General features: G+C 45.3%; 1 protein-coding gene across 2 annotated transcripts in view; it reads left to right on the top strand.

Moving 5' to 3' along the window:
- Nucleotides 1-26,017, top strand: part of ICA1L (islet cell autoantigen 1 like) — a 455,070-nt gene that overhangs the window by 310,559 nt on the left and 118,494 nt on the right. Inside the window, exon 10 of one of the 2 annotated variants that reach the window (XM_086955268.1) lies at nt 3,033-3,107. The exons of the other annotated variant lie outside the window; for it this stretch is intronic. Within the exon in view, the coding sequence (XP_086811394.1) occupies nt 3,033-3,107 (75 nt within the window). The remainder of the gene's footprint in view (nt 1-3,032; nt 3,108-26,017) is intronic. 2 annotated transcript variants of the gene reach the window in all.

The raw sequence follows: 26,017 nt of genomic DNA, 5'->3' as shown, positions 1-26,017 counted from the left end.
AGCGTTGGGAGATCTATACCCAAGAGACCCTTGTATTACATTTCAGAAAGCTCAAGAATATTTTGTGGTAGGCCCAGGGCAGTTCCCAAAATTTGTCAAATTAACTAAAACAGCCAGAGAAATCTGGACGGATTTCCCGAATACACCACAGGTGTCACACACGCTGCAGCAGTTCAGGATGTGGGCTGTTCCAGATATTTGGTTTCCCGACTACGCGGCCCTCAAACAAGACAAGCAAACAATAGAGCTCTCAGCGAGATGTTATTGGGAGGCATACATAGCGAAACCCATAATGGAGAAGGAATGGGAGGGAGTGTGTGCACTGGTCAGGGGAGTCTCTAGCAATGCTCGCTGCAACCTGGCCTATTTTCAAGTCCTACTCAGAGAATACCTCTCGCCAGTGAGAATGACGAAAATATAACCGGACAGGTCTGACAGATGCCGTAGATGTTGTACAAGTGGGGCAGATTTTATGCATATGTTATGGCTTTGCCTGCACTTACATGTACACTGGGGAACGGTGTTTCACATACTCCGGAGAGCCACTCCTAAAACACTTGAGCACTGCATGAGACACTGCCTATTGAACCTGTTTGCTTGTCTCTAAAATAGAAAAATGCAATATAGAATAATACTACTGGGATTGGTGCTTGCGAAGAGTGGCTATAAAATGGTTATCTCTAGTGTGCCCCATGCTGAGTCAATGAATAAGGAATGTAGAAGAATGGGTGCTTGCGGAGTAACAATGCATGCGAGAAGTGTGGACAGACTAAAAGGTGGAGGAAGATTGCCAGATATCGGCTGAGATGCATGAGGGTATAACCCAGACTGGGGAAAATCGGGACACATAGGTCACACAGACAGACACTGGTCCTGAGCACACAATAGAGGACTCATCCTAACACTAAGATGAGTCAAGAGGGAGAGATGAGCGGAAAGCTAGGGGGTGGGGTCCAATTAGAGGAGGGGAAGAGGGCCCTGTTCCTAGTGTCCTCGTGTATTGGAGGTAGTGCCACTCACAATGTTTTACTTGCTTAATGTGCCTATTTCACTTGATCACCTGTTGTAACTTCAAAATCACAAGTAGAGATGATTAAAGAAATGTCATGTCAGGGTTATTAGCTGTAGGTGCACGAGGGCTAGACATATGCCAGATTCATGGGATATCCCTATATACATTTAAATTCACTAGTCCTAGTTACATATTCAGTAGTTATCCTGATAATTTGACATTAATCTAGCCCTCCTGGAACTGTTAGAGACAACATGTCCGGTCTTAAGCTAGCACGACACATAAAGATTACTTGAATTACCATTGCAGAGATCTGTGTGTAACCAGAAGGTCATTTGTATGAATACTGGAAGAGCAAGCTCATGTTTCTGTTCCAGGTTCAATAAACGGAGAGCCAATGCATTGTGGAATAGAATAATCTGATCTTGCAAACCTCTGAAATAGGTGATATTATCTCTGAAGTGTTATGTAAAAAGGAGGTAATACAGAGTTGGTATTTTTAAATGGGAACGAGACATGTGGGCAGAGTGGGGAGACAGTCTAGCTCTTTTTGTAGATATGCAGCTTTGTGGATGCCAATGGCCACCGTTATTTGTTAATAATGACAATAGTTTATGCTACATATAAGTTATATAATAATCAGACACCCTTGGCACTACAGTTCTGTCTAGGAAGGAGGTAAAGGAGAGTAGTGCAGGAGCACAGTTTGGGACTGGGACTAGAAGACAGTACTTTGTGCTGGTAAACATCTTTTACCCCGAATCGTTAACACCGCATGCAATTACAACGCGGTCGTTACGACTGCATTGTAGCAACGCATGCCATTTCTCTGTAAGTTAGAACAATGACTTGCGGAGGAGTCAGAAGGTGTTGGATTTAAAATCCAACACCTTCCCTACTGTTTCACAGACTGTAGTTGGAATAGTAAATTATACTACTCCAACATTCAGCGCCCCCCCAGAGCAAGTTGTTGTTACGACTTGTGGAGTAATGGCATGCATTGTTACAACGCGGTCGTTGTAACAACCTCGTTGTAATTGCATGCGTTGTAATTGCATGCGTGGTAAGGTGGGAGATTTCTTTGTACTAGCACTGTATCTTAGGGTAGACCAGCCAACCTTATGGGCTAAAAAGATAGAGGTATAGTCCAACTAGGGGCAGCACATTTTTTATGTACCCAACCAATATTTGCGCACACGACTCATGCTTTCAGGAGATACTGGATGACTTAGTCATGATTGATTACAAAGATGTAAACAGTGAAAGCAGGTTGGCAATATATCCTCTGGAGTGCAAGCAAAATACACTGTACCCAGACTATTCATCCACTCCCACTAACTATTTCTCATGACATAACTTTGTTATGGAGGACACCCTTGATTGGAGAACGTACCCCAGTTGTACAACAAAGTTAGCATTTCTGTTGGTAAACAAGCAAACATGTAGACCACCTGTCAAAGGACATGCCAGGTACAATGGTCTCCTCCAAAAGAAAAACTCTTGGACAGTCAGAATGACAAATTGAGGATCTGCATAGCTACTCCACCACATTATTCAGTTCTTTTGTGAACAGTTCAGCCTGAAAGAGGGCTGAATTGTGATTTATACAGAGTAGTGGATTGACTTAAATATTGCTAATGTGGACAGAAAAGGCAAAGTAGAGGCAGTGTTCAGATACGTAGCATTGCTGCATTTTAAGGTGGATTGTACATTAGAAGATTAAGCTATTGAGGAGGATGTAAGTGCTGCCAATAAGCTAAGGGAGATTAAGCTTTTCCTGGGCTTGGCACATAGCAGCGTGTCTTGAATTACTGTAAACAACTTAATGTTCGTCTTTTATTTTGGTGTCACTATTAGGAAGGTATGTAGAGTTTGACTGCGGATGTACAGGGTATTTCTCTGACAAACTCTGACTGGAGTTATTACATTAAATAGACTAAGTAGATATCTGGGAAGAGCAATACTTCTTCATTGAACTCTTGTTCATTGTTCATTATCAACATTTAATTCATTGTTACAGTGAATGAATATCATGCTGCAACGACCTGTGAAATAAGTGATTTTGAGGACTGCCTAACTTTAAAAATGGAGAACGGTAAGTGCTCTTAGTTATATAGATTAAAATTAATTATCCTGTTCTATTCAGAAAGTGAGGTTGTTCAGAACAATGTATTCAGTTTACAAATGTAATACTGCTTAAAAAACCAGACTGCCTGCCAAAGGGTTGATTTTCATAAGGTTAAAAAAACAACACAGATAGGAGTAATCAAAGCCAAAGAAAGACTTTAGCCTTATACAATCTGGGTGTTTTGATTCTCTGCCTGAAAGCATGCCAAATCTGTGTTCACTGTTTTGTGAAGGTACAGCTTCTCCTTCATAGGTTCTGGGTAATTGGGTCGAAACGCCTACCTGATGTAGAGTTCCTGAGAAGGTTTTAGCCAGATATTTGTTAGGGAATTATTTAAACCAGGCATTTCTTAATACCTCATTTGACAGTCTACAAGACCGTCCCACAGCAAATTTCTGTTGCGAAGTCAGAGAAATGTGACCACCTCCCTGCAACACTGGACACGAACCCCAGAGAGCACTAGCTCCAGGATTCCTGACAACCAGTTATGCCAAACTGTCCTTACAACATTGTTCCAAATATCTGCTTGAAAACCACCACTTTGGGAGAGAGCACTGCTTTTCCATCTATGCAAAGCGTCTGATCTAGAGCTGCACATGCTACAAACTTAAAATGTTACTTACCTGTAATTATTGGTTTATAACCTGTACACTCTCATGGTCCTTACCAACTCCCAAGATGCAAGCTTGTGTCTTAGATGTTCTACATTATATACACTAATAAGTTATTTCATAATGCACCTGTAGACATCTACTGTTCTACTTCACCTTATTCCATTTACTTTCAGTCATTTGGAGGTGGAGAGGCGCAAGAACAATCTCAGATAGGGTCTTTGTCCTGGTGCATTGTTGGGTTTGGGAAATTATCACGCTTTATCTCAAAAGCAAAACTTATACTTTGAAGAAAAACTATTTCCAATGTCCACATTTAACACTGATTACAGGAGTGTGCAAAGCAGGTGAACCTACAGCACTACAAGCCAGTAACATTTTCCTTTTTGCCCAGACTACTATGTGTAATGCAGATCCTGCCACTTAGAATTCCAAAAGACAAGGTGAAGACTATCCAGATGATGGTCTGTAATTTCATCTGGGTTACAAACCAATCTGAATAGCCAAATCATCATTATACTAGACAGCATGCAAAGGAGTCCCTGAGATGGAGAGATACCTTTTGGTAACATAAATTTAATTTGCCTTGACATGGTTCTCGCAAAGTCTAGATAACCCATGGCGTTGAATAGCAAAAGTTGAATGTAAAGTGCCAAAACGCAATTTAATGTGCCTACTTTCCAAGCATCGTAAGAGCCAAGGTTCCTAGCTGCTAAGATCACATTGTCATATTTGTTAAAAGTCATTAGAATTCGACAGGCCGCAAGTTACCCATCCGACCATGATATTAGGCAATTTAGACTTTGAAATAGTCCTATATGACAAAGCACATAAGAGATCGTCTGAAAGGTCTCTGTACAGAACAGTTCATAAATGATTCTCAACTAGGGCCAAAAGATGTATGTAGAATGACATAGCTTTTTCACGAGGCTCAACAGAATGAGGTTATACCTGGGGCATCAAAATGTGAAGATGAAATGAAATGAAATGAAATGAAATGAAAATGATTTTTATATAGCGCACAGAGCTGCCCTGAGGCGTCCAAGCGCTGAGAATGCTGCTGAGAATGTGGTTACTTAAGATGTATCAACCCGACTACTGTTTATTAAACAGGAACATTTTCAGTTGCTTACGGAATGAGGTGTGATCGGGGTTGGATCTTAGATGTTGGGGAAGAGCATTCCACATCTTGGCCACATTATAGGAGAAGGAGCGGCCTCCCGCTCTTGTTCTCTTAATTTTGGGAACTGTAGCCAGAGTGGCAAGGGTTGAGCGCAACTGTCTAGCAGGGTGGTAGGGAGTAATGAGGGATAGGTTGATTGCTGGGCCCATAGACCAGAATGCCTGGTGAGCGATATAAAGGGATTTGAAGTTGACTCTCTCCCTAACGGGGATCCCTTTTTAGGTCTCGCAGCGAGACCTATTGTTGTTGAAATGCCTCCCAAGGGAGATGGCCCGGTGCACGAGCCGCTTAGGGTATGTGGACGCGCTTCTAGCCTCTGGCCGGTCCACACCGCAGGGGCTCCTCGTCCTCTCGGGCAGGGGTTGTGCACGTGTGCGCGCCCCTGGCGCCCTCACACCCGACCCTAGGTCTGCCCAGTAGAACGGCGCTCACTTCATCCCTCTGTGAGGCAGAAGGTTGAGCTGGTTATGTTAAGGTTTGAATGCGTGTCCTGCAAGTTACACAGGGCCTGTGCTGTTGGCGCCTAACCCATTGAGCTGCTTTACCTCTGCCAACCACTGTGAACGCATTTGAACCAGGTGTGCACACATTTTGTAATAAGGATTCTACTCTTCGCCGCTTCCCAAGGGGCGTTGTAATTGTCAGAGCCTGGAGCAGAATTGGTTATTGTTGTATTCGAGTAGAAGCAGTGCGGTGTGGGCCTGCTCCGGCCGCTCCTCTGCAGCAGACCTGACACTGTGCCATGACGTGTTAGCACTCCACTGTCCGCAGCATGTCAGGGAGTGACCTCAGTGTGGTTATGAAGCCTGGAAATTCGGTCCAAGAGCTGCACAGGGAGATTCGAAGCGCTACGGGAATGTAGGGATCCTTAGCTATGCAAGTTGTATGTTGTGCGCAATATCTGCATGTGGCTGCTCACCGTTTTACCAAGTACTGGGGTGAGTTTGATGTATGCAGGGCGACAGTATAGGACCCGGAAACATGATCCTTGAAGGCTGATTCCTGCGACTGTCCTGAGCTGTCGGCTCTGAAGCCAGACTGAGTGCCAGGGATGGAGGATGGCGGCATGCAGGCACTGACGTGAAGTCAAGGCCCGCACATCGCAGGGCCATGTCTGTTCTTGGGTACTGTACCTTGGAATTGAGGTGCACAACTTTTTTGGTGAGCGAATTGGCATATGTTTGCTTCATCTCTTTGAAGCACAAACAGAAAACGGTGGTATGTGTAACAGAAATGTGTGACCCACAGAGAAGGGCATGGCTATATAGGAGTGTGTATTTCTGTGTATATGTATGTGTTTTATTGAACTTTGACTGGTTCACTCCAAGACAAACTCACTTGAGGAATACTGCACATGTGTAGCTACGACAGCCAGAAGGCTACGGGGGCGGCCAGTGCCGGCCACGCCCACTGGGGCGGTCTGGAAGAGTTTACATTCATCATACAATGTTGTCCTGCTGTTTGAGCATCACGCCAATGATTAAGGGTTATAAACCCGATCCGAGTCTGGCGGAAAGACGAAGGTTGATCAGTTCTCCGCCTTAACCTGACTGCAGCCTCCATTAATAAAGAACAGGAGTAATACTTACCTGCGTGGCGTAACCTTTGTTTGTGTTATGTGTGCACGCCCGGGAGTTGTCTGAGCCCGGGCTGCCACACACGACGGGGGCGGGGGTTGAAGCCCTTTGATTCCAATGGGTGTTGCGCGCCTTATATATATATATATATATATCAGTTCTTGTCTCTGTCACGTGGTCACGTGTTGCTACATTTACACATACATTGCATTTCTCCACTAAACTTCTTGCTACAACAGTTTGCAAATTCTCAAAAGGAAATAAAAAAAGTACACAAAGCTGATAAGAAAATAGCTTTATTCAGACCATACAAACATTTACAGCACTGCACCGTGCAAGTTCGATGCAGTTTTTTCAAAAAGGCGGGTGGGGGCCTGTTACAACACCCAAACTACGCCTCAATGACCCTTCAGGGTGATTATAGCTCCTCTCTGGGGTGTCTTTCTTTGCAGTTCCCGCAAGTGTTTCATAAAGGGGCACCGTTTTGGCCATGCCTTAAAATCTGCTGAGTTCCAAACTGCTCTTTTCTTCTCGCAAGATGCTCGGTCATGATCTGTTACCGGTGCTATGTGTGGAGTGCATTGTGCGAGTCTCCGGGAATGTTACAGGAGCTGAATAATAGAATGTTTCTCCTGTATGGTCTGATGGGTGAACCTACAGGTGTCGGCACCTGCTGTGGTAGCTGTGCTTATATCCGGGCGCTTGACTGTGTCATGATGACTTACACCTTCCTTCTTTCAAGCTGCATAAAACCGGTGCCATCTATACTTTTATGAGGCATAGACGAAATGTTCTCACTCCAGTACATTCAGGCGGCTGTGGTGTAATTTGACAGAGCTCCACAGATGGATGTCCCTCTTTGCTTGGCCTAGATCACATATGGACTGTAGACTTCTAATTGTGCTTTAATGGAAGCTGATGAAACCAAACTCTCATCCAAGAGACAGGATGGCTTGAAAGGAACACAGATACCGTCATGTTTGACCAATTTACTTATTTTTCCATACATTTGCAATAGCTATATTGTTCGAAGGCAAATTAAGTGTCTAGTCTGTTTATTACACTTTGTTAGAAAAAAAGAGGCCTCTTCTCCTGTTAATAACCCGCCAACTAGCTGTCACTCTCCCGTTTCAACTGGAAGACCAGTGGCGGTACTGAGGTGCTAACTTTGTGTTTTGGAATCTAAACAGCTCTGTTATCACTGGGGCCATTCCAAGAACTGATCGCTACTCGATGTCTAGACACCGGCCACATCTTCTCCTGAGAAACATCTGAGCAGAAACAACTGCTTTTGAGTTGATTTACTGAACAGGGGCGGAGAGAGAGGAGTGGGAAATGGAAAGAACTTTTCCTGGGTAGTTGGAAAATTTTCCATGTTTAATTTAGTGGTGACAGGTTTTCCTATGAAATGGCTTGTTTCTGTGTGTTCCTATATTTGGGTAGCCCTCAACTTCCCTTAATCTGTCCAGCCCAGCACTCACGATGCTTGCTACCTAAACTCCAGTTACAGCCAGTGCTTTTTACATGTGCCCAACACCCAGCTGCCATACCACTTTCGAGCTTGCAGCCCAGCCATGGACGAGGGGCAGGAGGAAGAGGAGGGATCCGTGAACCTCCCTGGGGCGTAGATCGCAAAGTAATTAAACTAAAAAGTATGCACTGAAGAGTTTTCCATGCACATCAGGTATTTTATTATTTATATGGAATATATTAACATATTTACTAAAAAATACTTGGCTACTTTCAGACCATTTCGTATGGTAAATATGTTTCAAGCCATTCCCCCCTCGCCCCTGCCCCCAATGCACGGATGCCGCGCTTCATAGTTCACAAGCGCTCTGTTAATAAAAGAAGAAATCGACGGACGCTTCCTCAATGGTTTCCCTCCACCCCCAGTCATGCCCTTTTGTGTTGCTTTTTACACAGAAGAGTTTCCACACCATGCCACACAGTTCCACATAATGCCACTCAATTCCAAACCACACAACAAAATTACACTCCACTGCATAGCACAGAATCACACCGCACATAAATCTACTCCATGGCACACATCAACACTCCACATAAACACACTCCACACAGTGCCACATAATTCTACTCAACATAATTTAACTCAGTCTCACACAATTCCATGCAACACAATTCAGTTCCACAGCACACAATTCCACTCGACAACACATCATTTCACTACACACTGCATACCTCTAATCCACACCACAGAATTCCACATCATAACACACGCTTCACATAATTCCACTCAATACATGACACTTCACAACGCACAATACCACATACTTACTATTCACATAATTCCATTGCACAACCATACCCTCAACCAACATTTTTCATATTGGTTCACTTCAGGTCTTACAGCACAGTTTCTTTACCATAACTTTTCAAAAAATTCAAACAGCAAACACACACTCTCCTCCACTTCTTTCAGTGTGTATACAAACACAGCCTCTTTGTGTCTATAACCTACTCTCCCATTCATTCTCTCTAACACACTCTTTCTACTACTCTATCTACTCGTCATTCGCCACCTCCTACACAAACTACCCATTCCTCCTAACCTTACTTGCTATCTATTTTATACAGCTCTCACCCCTATCTATTCACCATACCACATAATTCCACTACATAAATACACTACACACCACCCTGTTCAACCCCACTCTATTTCACAACTAACAATTCCAATCCAAAACACATGATTCCACTACAAACAATGTACATCCTCTCCAAACAAAAAACATAAGTAAAAAACAATATAATTTACACAATGCCATTGGCTCAAACTCTCGCAAATGCGAGACCTATTGCATTGCAAATGCTTGTGTTTTTATGAGTCTTCTCCTCTACCATTTCCTCCCTTCTTTTTTCGGAAGTCCATCTGTGGCTCCTCTTAATCTCGTCTATCTTCCCTTTCTTTCTCTTGCCTTCGATCCCTTCATGCCCTCTCTCTTCTTTCTGTCACTTTGCCTCCCCTCCCTTCTTCTCTCCTCTTTCCTCCTTTCTCGCCTCCTTTTACACCCCTGCCGTTCAGCTTGCTTCCTTCCCTTTCCATGCACGTTTTCTGACTTTTCCCATGACTCACTGCAGAGTTTCATTCGTACTTTCTGCATTGATTCTTCCGTTCACTCTCTTTGCTATATTTCTTTGTTCCACTGTCCGACCTCCCTTCTAACACCTTGTGGCTCTGTGTATTTTGTCGCTAGCATTCTTTAGTGAAATGTAGCGCACATTGCCCCAATATATTTCCTCTTGTGTGTATGGCGTCTTCCCAACACTTATTCTGTCGTTCTCGTTATTCATGAAAGCAAGATACTTAGTCTAGTGTTACACTCCAATCCCTTTCATTGTCCAATTTGCACATTTATTTAAAAATATACATATTTGCCTGCCACACTGACCCACCTCTCTTTGGTCTTCCCTCACCGTACATTTCCCAGAACGTTAAGATATATCTGAGGCAGCTCCTGCCTCATACCCACATCTGTCTGTGTGTGTTTCCTCCTTCCTTTATGAGGGCTGTGCTTCTGTTCTCTGTGAGAGTGAAGTGAGCAGGCATAGTGCTTTCAGTGGCTGTTACAATGGCTTGATGATGACGTGGAGAAGTGTGGCTCACTGGTTAGAGGAGGCAGACCTGGAAGCAGAGGTCAGCCCGGGACAAGGGTTCAATTCCCGGCTCGGCGGGGTCTTGAGTCCTAAAATGTCCATGGACTCGACAATTCTCGCTCCGGTGCCTACTCGATTCACGGGTACACACTCTGCGACTCTGGGCAATAGCTTGCTTAATCTCCACAACGGCCCCTCGCGGCGGGATGCCTGGCTTTCACCTTGCGGATACCCTGCCGGGGTATCTCACAAGGGAATACCAGGACGGGTTCCCTAAGCAAGCGCCTTGATGCCTTCGGGTGATACGTGCTCTATATAAATCGCAATACATTTACATTTACATGATTATGATGGAAATCCCAATCTACTGAAGGTCCATGTAGACGGTTGGGAGATAGAGAACATGACAGCACCAGCCACATAAACACACACAACCACACACACACACAACCACACACAACCACAACCACACACACACACAACCACACACAACCACAGACAACACACACAACCACACACACACAACCACTACCACACATACAACCACACACAACCACACCATCAGTGCACACTTTCACCAGACACAAACACCATCAGTCGTCAGTGTACGCTTTCATCGGGCACAAACACCACCAGCCGTTGGTGTACGCTTCCACCAGGCACAGACCACAAGACATCAGTGCACGCTTTCACCAATCACCCACACACCACCAGCCGCCAGTGCACGCTTTCACCAGGCACACATATACCACTAGCTGTCAGTGCACGCTTTCACCAGGCACACACACACCACCAGCTGTCAGTGCACGCTTTCACCAGGCACACACCACCAGCCGTCAGTGCACACTTTCACCAGGCGCACACACCACAAGCTGTCAGTGCAGGCTTCTACCAGGCACACACACCACCAGCCGGCAGTGCACAATTTCAACATGCACACACACCACCAGCCATCAGTGCACACATCAATTGTTAACTCATCCACAATTAACTATTGCAGCAATCACAGTATGGCACACTTTACTTTTAAACATATTCATCTAAAGGGCAGCATGTCACCATTGCTACAAAACTAAATACAAATTTTTTTGGCCTACAATTTATAGACTTTTGTTGCAATTACTGTTGCAATATTAAGCAATGCCAATAGCTCAAATTTAATTATTGCGAGACCTATTGCATTGCAAATGCTTGTTTTGTAGGTGGGTCTGTGTGAGGGTGGCTCAGTGTGTGTGTAGGTGAGGGTGGCTCTGTGTGTGTATAGGTGGCTCTGTGTGGGTGGCTCTGTGTGTGTGTGGGTGGCTCTGTATGGGTGCAAATGCATTAGGTCTCACATTTGCGAGAGATAAAGCTATTGGCATTGTAAATGACAATGCCATTTATTTATGTTTTAAAAACAAAAACATAAATTAAAATAATGTCATGAGCAATGCCAATAGCTCTAGCTTTAACAATGCCGAGACCATTGCATTGTAAATGCTTGTTGAAAGAGATATTAAATTTGATATAACCCAATTTTATAGAGCTTTGGAAATTACATAAAGCTACAGTGCACACATGCTAGAAGTAGTGCCTCTGAACCTCCGCTCAAGATCTCCAAGAGTTCATGATTTTTTATTTGACAAAAGGTTGCCAAACCATCTCTGTGTTCTTGATATATTGAAAATGCATATAAAATAATGCTATAGTGGTATCTGACATCTGTAAGATTTAGAACAATCTTTGATGTATCAGAGCTTTGATGGAAATGATGTGGGCTTCAGGACTCCTGCTTCTTATATGGTAAATGTGGGAGTGCTTTCAAATCTTCTGGAAGGAAGTTTTGTCACATGCTAAGGAAATAACCATCATCCAGATTCCTCTAGATTGCCTGATGAGAGTTTTAGGAGTGGTGGATGAAGAGGGGTTATTCCTCTTATTGCCTTCAACAAGCTAACTTATCTCATAATTACTATTTAACAATCACGCACAAATGGTAAGCTCCTGGATTCCACACTTTGCCATATCAGGGTCTGGCATGCATAGGCTCTGGAACACCAAATAGTGAGAGACTGAATTACCCACTTTGAAAACACAGGGAGTCCTTCCCATTCGTAGACAGCCAATATTAATGTTCTCATACAAACCACTACCTATATTGTAGACAGCAAGTATCCTACCATCCCCATTGTTGTCCATTTTGAGATTCGAAAGAATATGCAAATGAAAGAAGTAATTTACTCAGCTTTTTAAAAGGTAAATCTATCTGGGTAAATAGAATTTATAGATCCCTCGTGTTGTGTAATCAGCAAATGTAAAGGTTTGGGAGGAAATGGGGAAACTTATTTTCAGGCACTACGTTTATGGGAGTTATTTATGGAATAAGGGTATCTCAACCTCAAGAAAATATTTGTAATGTATGTTGGACATAGGTTGTTCCATGTGAATCTTACTACATTAAGATGAAAACCTATTTAAATCCCATTTTTTCAGTTGCCAGTTGTAAAAGAATAGTCACATTTCTCCTGAAATTTAGATTGCTAAAGCAAGCACCAGTGGCTAGGTCTAATTTTGTTTAAAAATAAATGTCTGATTATTTATCTGGCGGCAACTCCCACTGTGTGAACGGAGCTCGGATAACGGCGCGGGAAGGTTAGCGTAGGCTCAGTCTGGAGCCAACATGTGGCTTGTTGCAACCATCTCTGGGTTAATTATTGGGACTCACCTATTTTGAACTTGGATTTCTTTCTTAATGGGGCAAACAAATGCCTCATGTTTCATTTAAGTTATATGTTGAAGAGCAATTACAAAAAAATCATATTTGCAAAATGTGACTATGGGCCCGATTATGATGCATAGCGAGATTGTAGTAGTTGGCGGTCCCAACTGGCAAATTATGATGCGACTTCCATGTAGGCGGTTGGAATCATGGCTTTTTCCATTGCGGCCTGTGCTGTGGCTAGAAAAGGGACATCGTAATCCCTACGGTTGTGCCTGAGCAGGCATTGCACCTATTGTAGGTAATACGATCCGACCAACGGGCTCCTTGAGCCCATCAAAAGTGTTGGTCTGTCTCTCTGACTGGTGCAGTCCGACTTACCTAATCATAATGCGGCAGTCGGACCTCTCTGGTTCGGCTGCCACAGGCTCCGACATCCTATTGAGGTCCTGAGTATTTTCTACATATACTGGTTCAGCTCTTCAAAATATTTTTAGGATTTATTCTGGCTAAGACTGTCTCTGGAAAGTTTTTAAAGTTGAGATGTTTATAATGAGAAGTATTGGAATTTAGACCACCATGGATATTTGAGTATATCAGTTTGGATGCTTTCCAGCTTTGTGGTTTGAATAAGGAAATACATACTCTGCATTGTGGCAAACACAGTCGTTTATGTGAGTGAGACCTGTGAAAGAGGCTGATCCTGTGTGTTCAGTATATAAGTATACAATTAAATCACCATTAAAACAAAGATTTCCATACAATTTTAACTCTTGAGAACATTGTCCATTCAATACCTGTTGCAAATAAGTGTGCAAGCAGAGTTAACCATAAAATGCTGAGGTTAGTTTAACATGGTTATGTGACTCACTCATTAGGTGTTATTATCATGTAATATTTGCATTGTTATGATTTTTAATAATTCACAATATATTTTTAATACAAATACTAGGCTAAGATGCTGCTGTGCACTTACATTTTCCACTCCGGGTGGGGGCAGGTGTGGCTTGGCACCAGCCGAGATGGCTGCGTAAATTGTAAGCTCCGCGGCGGCTGCTTCTCTTACCCCATAATATCTAAATTGGATGTAGAGGGCAGCATAGCGACGACGTCGTCCACATTGAGGGCCTGGCCCCCGAGGTTCAGGAAGGAGGTGCGGCCTGCTGGGGAAGGACTGTTGATGCCACTCCCCGTACACTTCCCAGCGAGGAGGTTGGAAGACGGCAATTCCCACTGTGTGAACGGAGCTCGGATAAGGGCGCGGGAAGGGTAGCGTAGGCTCAGTCTATCACCACAACAGCACAGGTAGGTGAGCGAGATGACAATGAGACTGAAGGTGGTGCCCCAGGCCCAATCTAATAAGATGGACAAGTACGCTTTGCCACAGCAAGTGGTGGAGAAAGGCGTGGAGGCCAGGGAGGGACAGGTCTCCACGGAGCCCTCGCTATGGGCCATCATGGTGGCCATTGCTGATCTAAAAAGCACGCTGGAGCTGAAGTTGAACAAAGTGACCATGGACGTGAGTCTCCTCTTGCCGGATGTCAGCAAGATGTTGGAGAAGGTCTCAGTGGCGGAGAAGACTAACAACACACTTCAAACCACAACACGCCAGTTGGAAAAAGCGGTGCAACTATTGATTCATAACCACAAACTCATGGAGGCAAAGCTGGAAGACCAGGAAGGGGGGGCCCCATAGTAACAATATAAGAGTGATGGGGGTTCCAGAGGGCTGGGAGGAGCCCAGTGTAGACTTATTCTTGGAGGAAACTGAAACCAATACAGTTCTCCACTTTCTTTACAGATGAAAGAGCACACAGAGCACCGATCCTGCCGCTAAAGCCTGGCGCCCCTTCCTAGACAATCATAGCAAGAATCCTTAACTACAGGGGTAGGGACGCTATATTACAGGCGGCTCGTGTCCAAGGGGACTCCCCCTGCGACAATCCCACAATCCAGCTTTTCCCAGACTTCACGCCAATGGTGCAGAGACAGAAGCACACTTTTACGGAGGTCAAGAGAACAGTCCGAGCAGAAAATCTTAAACACATGATGCTGTTACCGGCGAAGCTCCGGTTGCTGAAGGTCGACAAGTTCCGGTACTTCACATCACCGGAGGTGGTGTGGGACTGCTGGAGCTGGGCCGGGCGATTAAGAGGCCATAGGGACAGGACGAGGAGAGGAGGCTGCGACGAGATCGCAGGGAGGGCGGCCCACGCGGCACACAAGAGACTGATGTCACCGAGAGTGTCACTGAATGGTGCGCTCTCCGAGCCCAATGGGGTGACTGCGGGGCTTGAATGCGCATGTTCTGGAGGAGGGCTCGGCCTTGCTCGGGCTGGGCTGACATAGACACGTTCTCGAGACACTGGCCCGCTATACGAATGCTGGATTTTACACTATTCTGACATATATGTAAGTGCAGACCTAATAGCCGGGGTTGCAGAAGGACACAAACTGTTGCATGGACACACAGGGGGGAAGAGTCCGCCAACTGGTTCGATACGGCGGCACTAGCCGACCCCAAGTTATGGTGATACTTATATCTGGGTGACAAGTGCTCTGTAAATTGGGGCAGTGGGTATATTCAGACCTAAGGTGCAGGGTAGCTGGAAGGGAGGCGTTTACACAGAGGTTTGTTGCAATTTTGTAATTACAGTTAATGCTATGGGGATACAGGACCAATGCCTGCGAGTTAGCCAGACACAGACAGAAGAAGGGGGCCACAGGAGGAGGACACCCGATCCACCTTAGGCAAGCTATGGCGGGACATTCAGTGATGGCCCTAACAGCCATGACGTGGAATGTCACCTGCCTTAGCAGTAAGATTCCATGGATGGGTCCTGCTACGAGTGTTAAATCTCCTTTGGCAGCACATTTCAATACCCACAAACACACAGCCAGTCAAGTAAGATTTTTAATTTTGGAACAACTAGCAATCTTACCAGGCAGAGACAATTGCCAACATTTATTAAGACGGGAGATATTTTGGATGACCTTCCTTAATACGACCCAACCGAAAGGATTAAATGATCGGTGTGATTTGAATTGCTTCTTATAAGACTTTCTCAACTATCGTGTGAACTTTTACTGTAACCTTCATGACCATTTTTGTAAATCATTAACTGAGTTATATACATGTTACTATGTATTTTAACGTATTTGACTTGTATCCAGCTGCTTTATAATGATGCCTAGACTATTGATTAACCGTGTGCAAGTAGAGCCCATATCTCCTTGAATGGTCCGTGAACTATAATTTCTTAGTTCACCCTGTACACACATAGCGACCTCGTGCCCTTAATATTCCACATTATGAGTGCGACACCTGTAGTTATTTACACACTCTTTTACGTGATAACTCTTTTTTGTTTTTCACGTATCAGTCTATCTTCCGGTGCCTCGCTTAGTCTGCCGTCCATATCTTTTCTCACGGAACGAATTTAGACGCATCACAACCTATCAGCGTGTACTTCTGGGTCACGCTCACCCTGACGCTACGATGTGAGAAAAAAGAAAGAAAAGGAAACAAAATTCCTAGGTGACGGGTCCCACCAATGAGAGGAAAACTATGTTTCTGTCCTCACACACCTCGAAAGGTGTCATGCTTCATCATTGGGCAGTTGCTCCTCGTAGGGCCGGCGCTGCAATTCCCTACGGGTTCCCCGAAGGATCTCTTTATCGGAGATCTTTTATAGGACTGCCGGAAGGTGCATGCAGGTGTGTGTGGGGGGGGGGGGGGGGGGGGGGGGGGGTAATTCTTATGTTCAATGAGGGTGGTAAAAAGTGCGTGCAATTGTAATGTGAGATTCAAAAAGGGTCACCATGCAGCCAATGTTAGAATGATGTACCCGGAGCGGACTCAACTGCTAAATAAAATCTAGCCCCAATGGCATACTATGCCCGGGTGTAGAAAGACATAGGTCAACATGTTTCGCGCCTGTGTCGCCATAAGGGTCGTTGGCGCTTCTTCAGGACCGGAGTTGTGAAATGTAAAGTGCACGTGAAAAGCTAGTTAAAAGACCCTCAAAATCGACCAGGGAAGAGCAGTAACCTGTAGGCCCAACTTCTGGCTACAGCTGCATGATGTAACCGCTACTGATCAGTACCTAGGAAAGAAAAACAAAACAAGATAGGACACAGTACACATACTTGTCAGCGGTGCATGGTAGTGGGTTGATCCTAGACTACTTTTTCGCACAAATGCCTGGCACTTCCACAGGGCGCGCCAGTGAGCCATGGGCATCTCGGATCATTCTCCGGTTGAGGTGCAACTCTTGGGCCTGACCCAGGACTTCACCATCCTGCTACGTATTGCCCCCTGGCAAATTAAAGACCAAGGGTTCAGAGATTAGATATGGGACATGACTGAACACTATTCCTTAGAGAACTCGGGATCAGTTGACCTATATCCTGTGGGAGGCTTACAAAGTGGTGATCCGGGGCTAGGCTCGGGTAGGGAGTCTCGGAAGGAGCAGCGCTCGAAGTGCGAGAAACTGGAAGAGAAGGTTGAGGCACGGGTGTCAGAGATGGAGCGGGAGGGAGACCCAGACCGCTCACTGAGTCACTGCTGGCACCTCAAACACAGAGAACTAAAAGATCTGGAGGAGAATGTCGCTCGAATGCACACCATTGCCATGCAGCATATATATATTTACTGGGGGAAAAGGCGAATAGGTTGATTGCATGGCTAGGAACTGGGTTCTGGAGCTTCATTCTCTTGGTAAACCCCCATGTACAATTGGGAGGAAAATAGCAAAGGCCTTTGCGGAGTACTGCCAGGCACTGTACCAGTGGGACGTTAGCGGATCTGAGGAAGACTCTACGGACCTGATCCAGGATGTCTCCCTGCTGGAACTTCCAGCGGGAGGCAGATCTGTACTAGGCAAGGACCTGGCGGTGCAGGAGATAGAGTGAGCAATACAGGAAGTACAGTCCGGGAAAATTTTGGGCCACAACGGGCTACCCGCGGAACTGTACAAATGTGTAGCGGACAAGGTGGTGCAGCCGATGCTCAATTTGTTCCAAAAGGCTAGGGAAACTGGGCAGCTATCCGAAGATATACGATTGGCCACAATTGTAGTTTTCCCGAAAAAAGATACACCCTCAGACCAATGTAGTTTCCTAGAGGTCCATCTCTTTCCTAAATGTTGAAGCCAAGCTCGTGGCCAAGGCATTGACAAACAGCGTGCGCCCGGTCATCTCCTCCATCATCCATCCCTCCCAGTCCGGGTTAATGCCGCACCGGTGCACCAGGCTGAATCTCCGGCAACTCTATGGAGTCATGCAGATGACGGCATCCCAGCCGCATGAGGCAGCGGCGCTGGTCTCGTTAGATGCACGTATGGCATTTGACAGCAAAGAGTGGCCCTATCTCTTTGCAGTTCCGACGCAAATGGGCTTTGGGGCGAAATTCTGTAGCTGGATTACACGTGTATTTCGGGGCCACTGGCGCACACCAAGGTCAATGGGGTAGTGTCCAGATCTTTCTTACTGGAAAGGGGCACCCACCAGGGATGCTTCATCTCTCATGATTTTTGCATTGGCCCTTGAGCCACTCAAAACGTGGGTGCACCAGGAACCACTTGTATACAGCATCATGAGCATGGGGGCTGGGAGGAATGTATCTCTCTATACACAGCCGATGTTCTGCTATATGTGCACAAGCCGCAACAATTAATCGATGTAAAGACTGGTGGAGATTTATAAGGAGAGAAGTCTTGCTTGCCTTGTGCTTGCACCCCACAATGGGATTTTAACTGAACGTTTCCTGGACTCCATCATATTTTCAGGCTATTTGACAGCTATTCTGGCTAGCTGATAAAATTGGAAAAATACTTGTTATTTCCATTGACTGAGGCCTCCTCCCCCGACATCTGACGGCATTGGCATGGAAAGATGAGTTCCAATACCTGGGTATCCATATCACTCACTCTGAGGAGGAATTTATAGCCCTCGATCTACTCCTGCAGCTACAGAGATTACGGGAGGACCTGACCAACTTGCGATGGCTGCCGATTTCATTAATGGGTCGGGCTATCGGGCTGTCCTGTTCAAGATGATGACCCTTCTACGTCTGTTGTATTTACTCCAGAACAACCCCTACAGAATCCCGCGCAACGTTTTCGAGGGATCGACTTCGAACCTTGCTGTGGGAGGGCGGAACCCCGCGAATAGCGCGGTGAAAGCTCCAGCGAGGAGTATACAATGGTGGACTGGCGGTTCCAGATATCAGGTGCTACTATCTGGCATCCCAACTCATAAACATAAACCGCTGGGTGTTCTCAGACTCCTCAGAGCCAGCATACTGACCGGATCACCATGCCATGGGCTCTATGTGCCATCGGAAGAGCCGCAAGAGGGAACTCCAGACACACACTTAGGCGGTAGTGCAAGCTCGGCGGTAAGCAACAAAACTGTTGTATTGGGAGGGCAAACTGACAGCTCAAACTCCCTATGGACCAGTGATAGACTTAGATAAGTGGGACGCCTACAGGGCCTTTCCCGATGGTGCCTCATTGGGATTGATCACTTGGGAGACATCTGGCGAGAGGGGGCAATGATCCTGTTTAAGGATTTGCAGCCCAAATATCAAATGGCTGACACCGAGTGCTTTCGATACTTGCAGTTGTGACACACCATAAGTTGCTGCCTAGCTATAGGCTAGCTGATTTCTGAGAGCTCTTCCTCCCTCCTCCCCCCCCCTTGAGGACCGGCCCCTCTTTGATCCGATGGAGGAAAAGACCATTTGCTGCACCTACTGCAAACTTCTTAATAATTTGCAGGATCCTCTGGGCACACTGAGGGAAGCGTGGGAGACAGACCTGGGGCTTTTAGAGGATGATGACTGGGCGGAGGCTCTGCAATGTCCTAGAGAGATTGCCGTTCATGCGCGCTTCCACTTGGTACAGATCCATATTCTGCACAGATCAAATGCCTCCAGGATACAACAGTCATGTGGCCGGTGCGACTCAGACCGTTGTGCCAGAGGGTGTGGGGAGGAGGGATCCTTATTTCATATTATATGGACGTGCCCTGGGGTCCTGCTTTATCGGGAGGGAATGATTGGGGTCATGGCTGCAGTCATGGTCTTCCAGGTCCCACTGGGCATATCAGGGGAGGAGCAGTGGCCCAAACCTCTGGCACTTGGCTAATGCTGGCCTTGGCGATGGCAAAGAGGAATATTGCCCGGGCATGGGGGGCAGCTACTCTACCGGGGGTGGGTGACTGAGAGCATGATATGGACTAGTGTCAGATTGCTTAGAAGGCTTTTTATTGAAGTAGAGGCTGCCCTCAAAAGCAGGAAAAGATTTGCGCCCACTTGGGAGAGTATAGTCAAGGTTCTGAGAGAACTGAACAGGTGGGCTGGGAAGTAATGATGGGAGAAGGGAGGAAACGCAGGGGAAACTCTTCACGTTCCAACCATGTGTACCATGGATTGTCTACACCTCTGAATCTGTGTGAATTGTATTGATGTCTCATGCGACTGTTTAATATATTAAAATTCGTTTCTGGCTAGGACATAATGCGTATGAAATACTCTGATGACTATTTTCAAGGTGTACTAAACATGAAATCACTATTTTCAAGCACTTATGGAATGGTTTTAGAATGGCTAGCTTTAAAACTGGAAAACTCATGTATAAAAAAAAAATAAAGGTATAAATGCTATTAATAGTTAATTTAAATATTGGACATTGTGATGGCATATCTTGCTGAACTTGCAATTTTGCCAATTTAGAAAAAGCGGCTTGCTTTACTTCAGGTGCATGTTATTACTTAGCTCACCAGACAATGCGCAGTAATTTCCATTGATGCACTTTATGATTGATGGAATATATTGAGGGTGGTCTAAGATACTTTTGTTTAGGATAGGCTGAAAATAAACATAATCTTCTTGACCAACAACTGGTATTTATTCAATAATTGATTATATTAAGAAACTCCTGGTGTCCAACCCTCTGACAAAACATGCAGAGGAAATCAATTACTTATTGAATTCCAAAATAATTGATTTGATTTTCGAGGGTGCACTCATGGAGGAGGATGACCAGTGCGGAATTCCACAATTGGTTGGCCCCCCACCAAAGTCCTGGTCCCCCTAGCGACACAAATCGCGGCACTAACTCTCAGCAACTCCCGAGAGCTTGTAATGGCCGATTCAAGAGGGACATCCCCGCAAAACCTACCTTTAACAAATCAGGGCAAGGGTCTCATTTGGACTATATCTTGGTCCAGACATCTAACTGAAATAGGGTCTCTGATTTTGTGGTAGTCGAAAGAACCGACAGTGACCACAACACATTAATTCTCTCTCTTATCGCACCAAGCGGGTTCTTGGGTAACCCGCTGGCAGAGGCACCCCCAAATCCCAATTTAATCCTCACAAACGATAGGCGTAGAGTGAGGTGGGCAAAGCTTGTGAACAATCCTGCACACATTTCCGAGTTGTATGCCCAGCTAATCCCCATATTTGAACGGTTTGGGGGATCTTATTAGTCATTCTTCGCTAGAAAACCTAGTCCGCAAGCTGGGCATCCTCCATGTGGAATTGGTGGATACCCTCATGGAAATTTTAAACCCAATTGTGCGGAAGGGGAACTGTAGGGCCGAAAGACTCTCCTGGTATAATTCAGCCTGCAAGAAGGCAAAGGCCAACCTCCTCGCTGTTCTGAGATACCCTAGGGATACGGACTTAATTAAGATAAAAAGGGAGGAATTAAAGCAGGCAATCCACAATGCAAAGGTGGAATGGGATTATTCCAATTGGGATAATATGTAAAACAATAGTTAAGTTAAATATTGGACATTGTGATGGCATATCTTGCTGAACTTGCAATTTTGCCAATTTAGAAAAAGCGGCTTGCTTTACCTCAGGTGCATCTTATTACTTAGCTCACCAGACAATGCCCAGTAATTTCCATTGATGTACTTTATGATTGATGGAATATATTGAGGGAGGTCTAAGATACTTTTGTTTAGGATATGCTGAAAATAAACATAATCTTCTTGTACCAACAACTGGTATTTATTCAATAATTGATTATATTAAGAAACTTCTGGTGTCCAACCCTCTGACAAAACATGCAGAGGAAATCAATTACTTATTGAATTCCAAAATAATTGATTTGATTTTCACTACTGAGACTTGATCATCCCATGAGTCTAACCCAGACTTTGGCACCACTTACCCAGAAAATTTTAAATGTATCCGCTTTCCTCATCTCTTTGAAGACAGCTAGATTTACAAGTTGCTCCAGCTGAGTGATTTTCCCAAGCTGAATTGCTTGGGTGTTCTTTAAGTTTGTCAGCATCTAGCACTATTGCGGGCGTCGTCTGGGATTGACCTTCTGGTTCTCCTTTGCAATTTGTAGAAAATGTACAATATTTTAATGTTTGGGCTGACCAATTACCAACCTCAGATCTGATTCATTTGATGGTGTTTATAGGGCTCCAGCGATTAGTTGTTGGTCCCACTCAAGAAGTCGGATATTTCCTTAACCTTATCTTCGTCCCTCTTTAACTTAATTTGGATGAAAAAATACTTCTTTTAGTCTGGATAGATGATTCACAAATCCTTTTAAAGATTCTGAAGGAAGATTCCTCCTATACTAGTTCTCTCAGGACAAATCAAGCCAGCTTGGTAGGCCCTTGGGCCCAAAACTCCTATACAATACTGTCTGAAACTCTTTCCTCCCCTTCCTCCTCCAAGCCAGATCTCTCAGTGGAGTTCAAATATAATAATTACTCATCTTGGATAACTGAGGTCCTTGATTAGGTCCTTCCAGGAAAAAAAAGAATTCTCGTCAGCTCCCCTTTGCTCCACAGTACAGTTGCGGATTAAGTACATTAGCATCTTAAATAAAAAGCTAATTGCAGCTCTAACTGAATATAAAATACGAATCAAGGCAGCTAAAGCCAAATATTTCACCAAAGAAATATTAGGCAGCCCCAACATGAATGACTTCGACCATGGGGGGCGTCGCTACGCTGGCAATGGAGGAAGATGTGCTCGTGTAGAGCCCCGTCGGTGTCTCCCCATGCTGGGCTGAAATATCCGTGAACACTGATCGCCGGGGCTGAGATTTGCCCCAGCAGCTGTTGAACTTGCCCTGTGGCCCCGCTGTAGGTTTCGGGGGGATGGGGCTGAAGTCTCTGTACCGAGACTTGCAGACTTTCCTGTTTATGTTTATGTTTACAGGATTTATATAGCGTAACAAATATCCTAGGGTGTCTCGGCGCATTAGAACTTCATGGGACAAGAGCCAGCAGATGGGATCATTGATCAAATAACCAATTCTTCAGGGATCTTTGGAAGGCGATGAGAGTGGGACTGGTTTTGATAGATATGGGCAGAGAATTCCAGAGTTTGGGAGTCGCCACCAGAAAACGTCTGTCTCCCCAAGTTGAGGTTCTGGTGCGAGGAACTGATAGTAGACAAATGGAGGCCAATCGCAGAGATCTTTTTGGGGCATAGATCTGGAATACGTTCCTAAGGAAGCGAGGTCCGGTCTCATGTATAGCTTTATAGGCGATACAAAGCGCTTTAAATTTGATCCGGTTCCTGACTCTTAACCAGTGGAGGTTACGTATTGCCAGAGAGGTAGAATGTCGTTTGGGAATGCCAAGCAGGACTCTGGCTGCCGCGTTTTGAATAGACTGCAGCTTATTTAGAACTTGTTCTTGCGCATTAAGGAATAACGCATTGCCATAATCTATTTTAGAGAAGACCAGTGTGGTAATCAAAGTTTTTCCTGCTGAGGCTGGCAAGTATGGAAGCAGCTTTTTAATTTTTCTCAGCATGAAAAAGGAGGAAGAGACCACTGAGTTCACGTGATGTTTAAATGTCAACTTCTCGTCGAAAATGACTCCCATGTTTCTAACCTTGGCCACCGGGACAGGTGGGGGCCACATTTGCTTGGACCACCAGATGGGGGACCAATCTGGTGTGAGAGTGCCAAATGTCATAACCTCGGATTTATCCGAGTTAAGTTTCGGGTAGTTCCTCAACATCCAGGAACAGATGGCTAACATCCCCTCCTGGAATCTTGAGGCAACTACTGGTCCGTCCCTATGTACCGCCAGCACCAGCTGTGTGTCGTCAGCATAGGTGGTTAAGGACAGTCCATGCGCTTTTATGACTCTCGCCAGATCCGCTACATATATGTTAAACAATGTAGGGCTTAACGATGAGCCCTGAGGCACTCCGCAGGGTAAGGTGAAAAAGGGTGAATAAAACTCCCCCAACCTAACCGCCTGCGTGCGGTTGGCCAGAAAAGAGGTGAGCAGGTCTTTGGCCAAATGGTTGACTCCCAAGGCTGCGACACGGTTGATCAAGATGGAGTGATCAACCGTGTCGAAGACGGCGGACAGATCTAAAAGTATGAGGACCGCCGCCCCACCGTGGTCTAAGATGGTCCTGATTTCATCAGAGGCCTTTATAAGGGCGGTTTCTGTTCCGTGGCCCTTTCTGAAACCAAATTCCGTGTCATCCAGGAGTTGATACATATCAATGAATTCTGATAGCTGTTAGTTCATTAGAGATTCAAAGATTTTTGCAGGAAAGGGAAGACAGGCAATGGGTCTGTAATTGGCGGACTCACCAGGGTCAAGGGATGGTTTTTTAAGGAGCGGTTTAATAATTTCCTTTTTCCATATTCCCGGATAAATTCCTGTTTGGAAAATGGAATTACAAATGTCTGTCAAGGGGGGTGTAATAGCCTCCATGATGGAATTGGATACAGAAGGGGGGCATGGGTCTAAAGGGGATCCTGACCAAATAGATGTGGTGAGTTTGCTGATTTGTTGAGCAGAGACCGGGTGGAAAACAGAGAAGGTAGGTCTATGAGAAGGGGGATAAAGGTGAGAAGGGGAAGTGTCCAGAGAATTAAGGGCGATGGAGGTAGAGTATATATTGGTGACCTTGGTTACGAAAAATGTGGCTACTGAATTACAGAGGACTTGAGATGCCTCACTAGAAGGGCCTGTTGGAGGATTAGCGAGGGGAATTGACAACTTGGAACAGCTTTTTGGCTGAGTTCTGAGCCAAGTCGATTTGAGATGAAAAATAGTCCCTTTTGTTTTTGATGATGGCTCTTTATATATTGCTAAGGCATTTTTATAAGTTCATCTGAGTTCGGGGCTATAGTGTTTGCGCCATTGTCTCTCGAGGTTCCTACAGTGCTGTCGATGGAGTCGAAGGTCCTCGGTAAACTATGGCGCAGATGGCGCAACACGATTAGGGAAGATGCATTTAGTCGGAACTAACTGGTTAACCGCCTCCTGAATCCAGTCCTGGTATCTGTTTGAACCTAGAATTGGATCTAGGGAGGCCTCATAAGGGGAATTTGTGAGTGTAGCGGATAAGAGTGGAATATCAAGATTATTCCAACCTCTCGTGCTTTTGGGAACATGGGCTTTGGCCTGTGGAGGGTTAGGGTTGTGGGCAGGTAAGGTAAAAATAACTGCGGAGTGGTCTGCCCATGCTAAAGGGAGGGTAGTGGGTGACGAAATGTTATAATTATTTGTGAATAAGCCATCCAGCGTATGTCCAGCTTGATGGGTAGAGCCAGAGACTAGTTGTTGTAGTCCAGCTGACTGCAAATCAGTAATTAACTGAAAAGTGTCTTTATCACCTATGGCTTCTAAATGAAAATTAAAATCTCCCAGAATGGTGTAGTCCTGGGGTTCTAATGAAAGTTCAATAAGGTGATCTAACGAAGAAAGAAAACGTGCACGTGGTCCAGGCGGACGATAAAGCAAAATGCCTTTAAAAGCTTGGTTGTGATTAAGAGAGATGGAATAGGCCAAGGCCTCACATTCTGAGCCCTGTATGGGTTCTATTTTAACAGGATAAGTTGCTTTATAAATAATGGCTAAGCCACCAACCTTACCCATAGCTCTATCCAATCTTGCCACGCAATAACCGTCAGGGGTGGCAGCACAAAAGTCAGGGCCAGAGGCCGCATCCCCCCACGATTCTGTGATAAAGAGGATATCAAGTTCCTGATCAATGATACATTCCCTAATTTCCAGATGGTGTTTGGGAAGGGAACGGGCATTGATCAGTGCCATGCAATAGGGGGGCCTTGGGTGCTGGATTTTAGTCAAGGGGCTTGTGGTTGTAAGGAGAAAGGGGATTCTATAATTGCAACCCAGCGGCCCAGCAAGCTACTGCTGTTCTGGCTGTGCTG

This window comes from Lissotriton vulgaris, chromosome 2_1, assembly GCF_964263255.1.
Source record: "Lissotriton vulgaris chromosome 2_1, aLisVul1.2, whole genome shotgun sequence".
In the NCBI taxonomy this organism is placed as follows: domain Eukaryota; kingdom Metazoa; phylum Chordata; class Amphibia; order Caudata; family Salamandridae; genus Lissotriton; species Lissotriton vulgaris.
The sequence above is the reverse complement of the archived record's forward strand: the minus strand, read 5'-3'. Positions and strand labels throughout refer to the sequence as shown.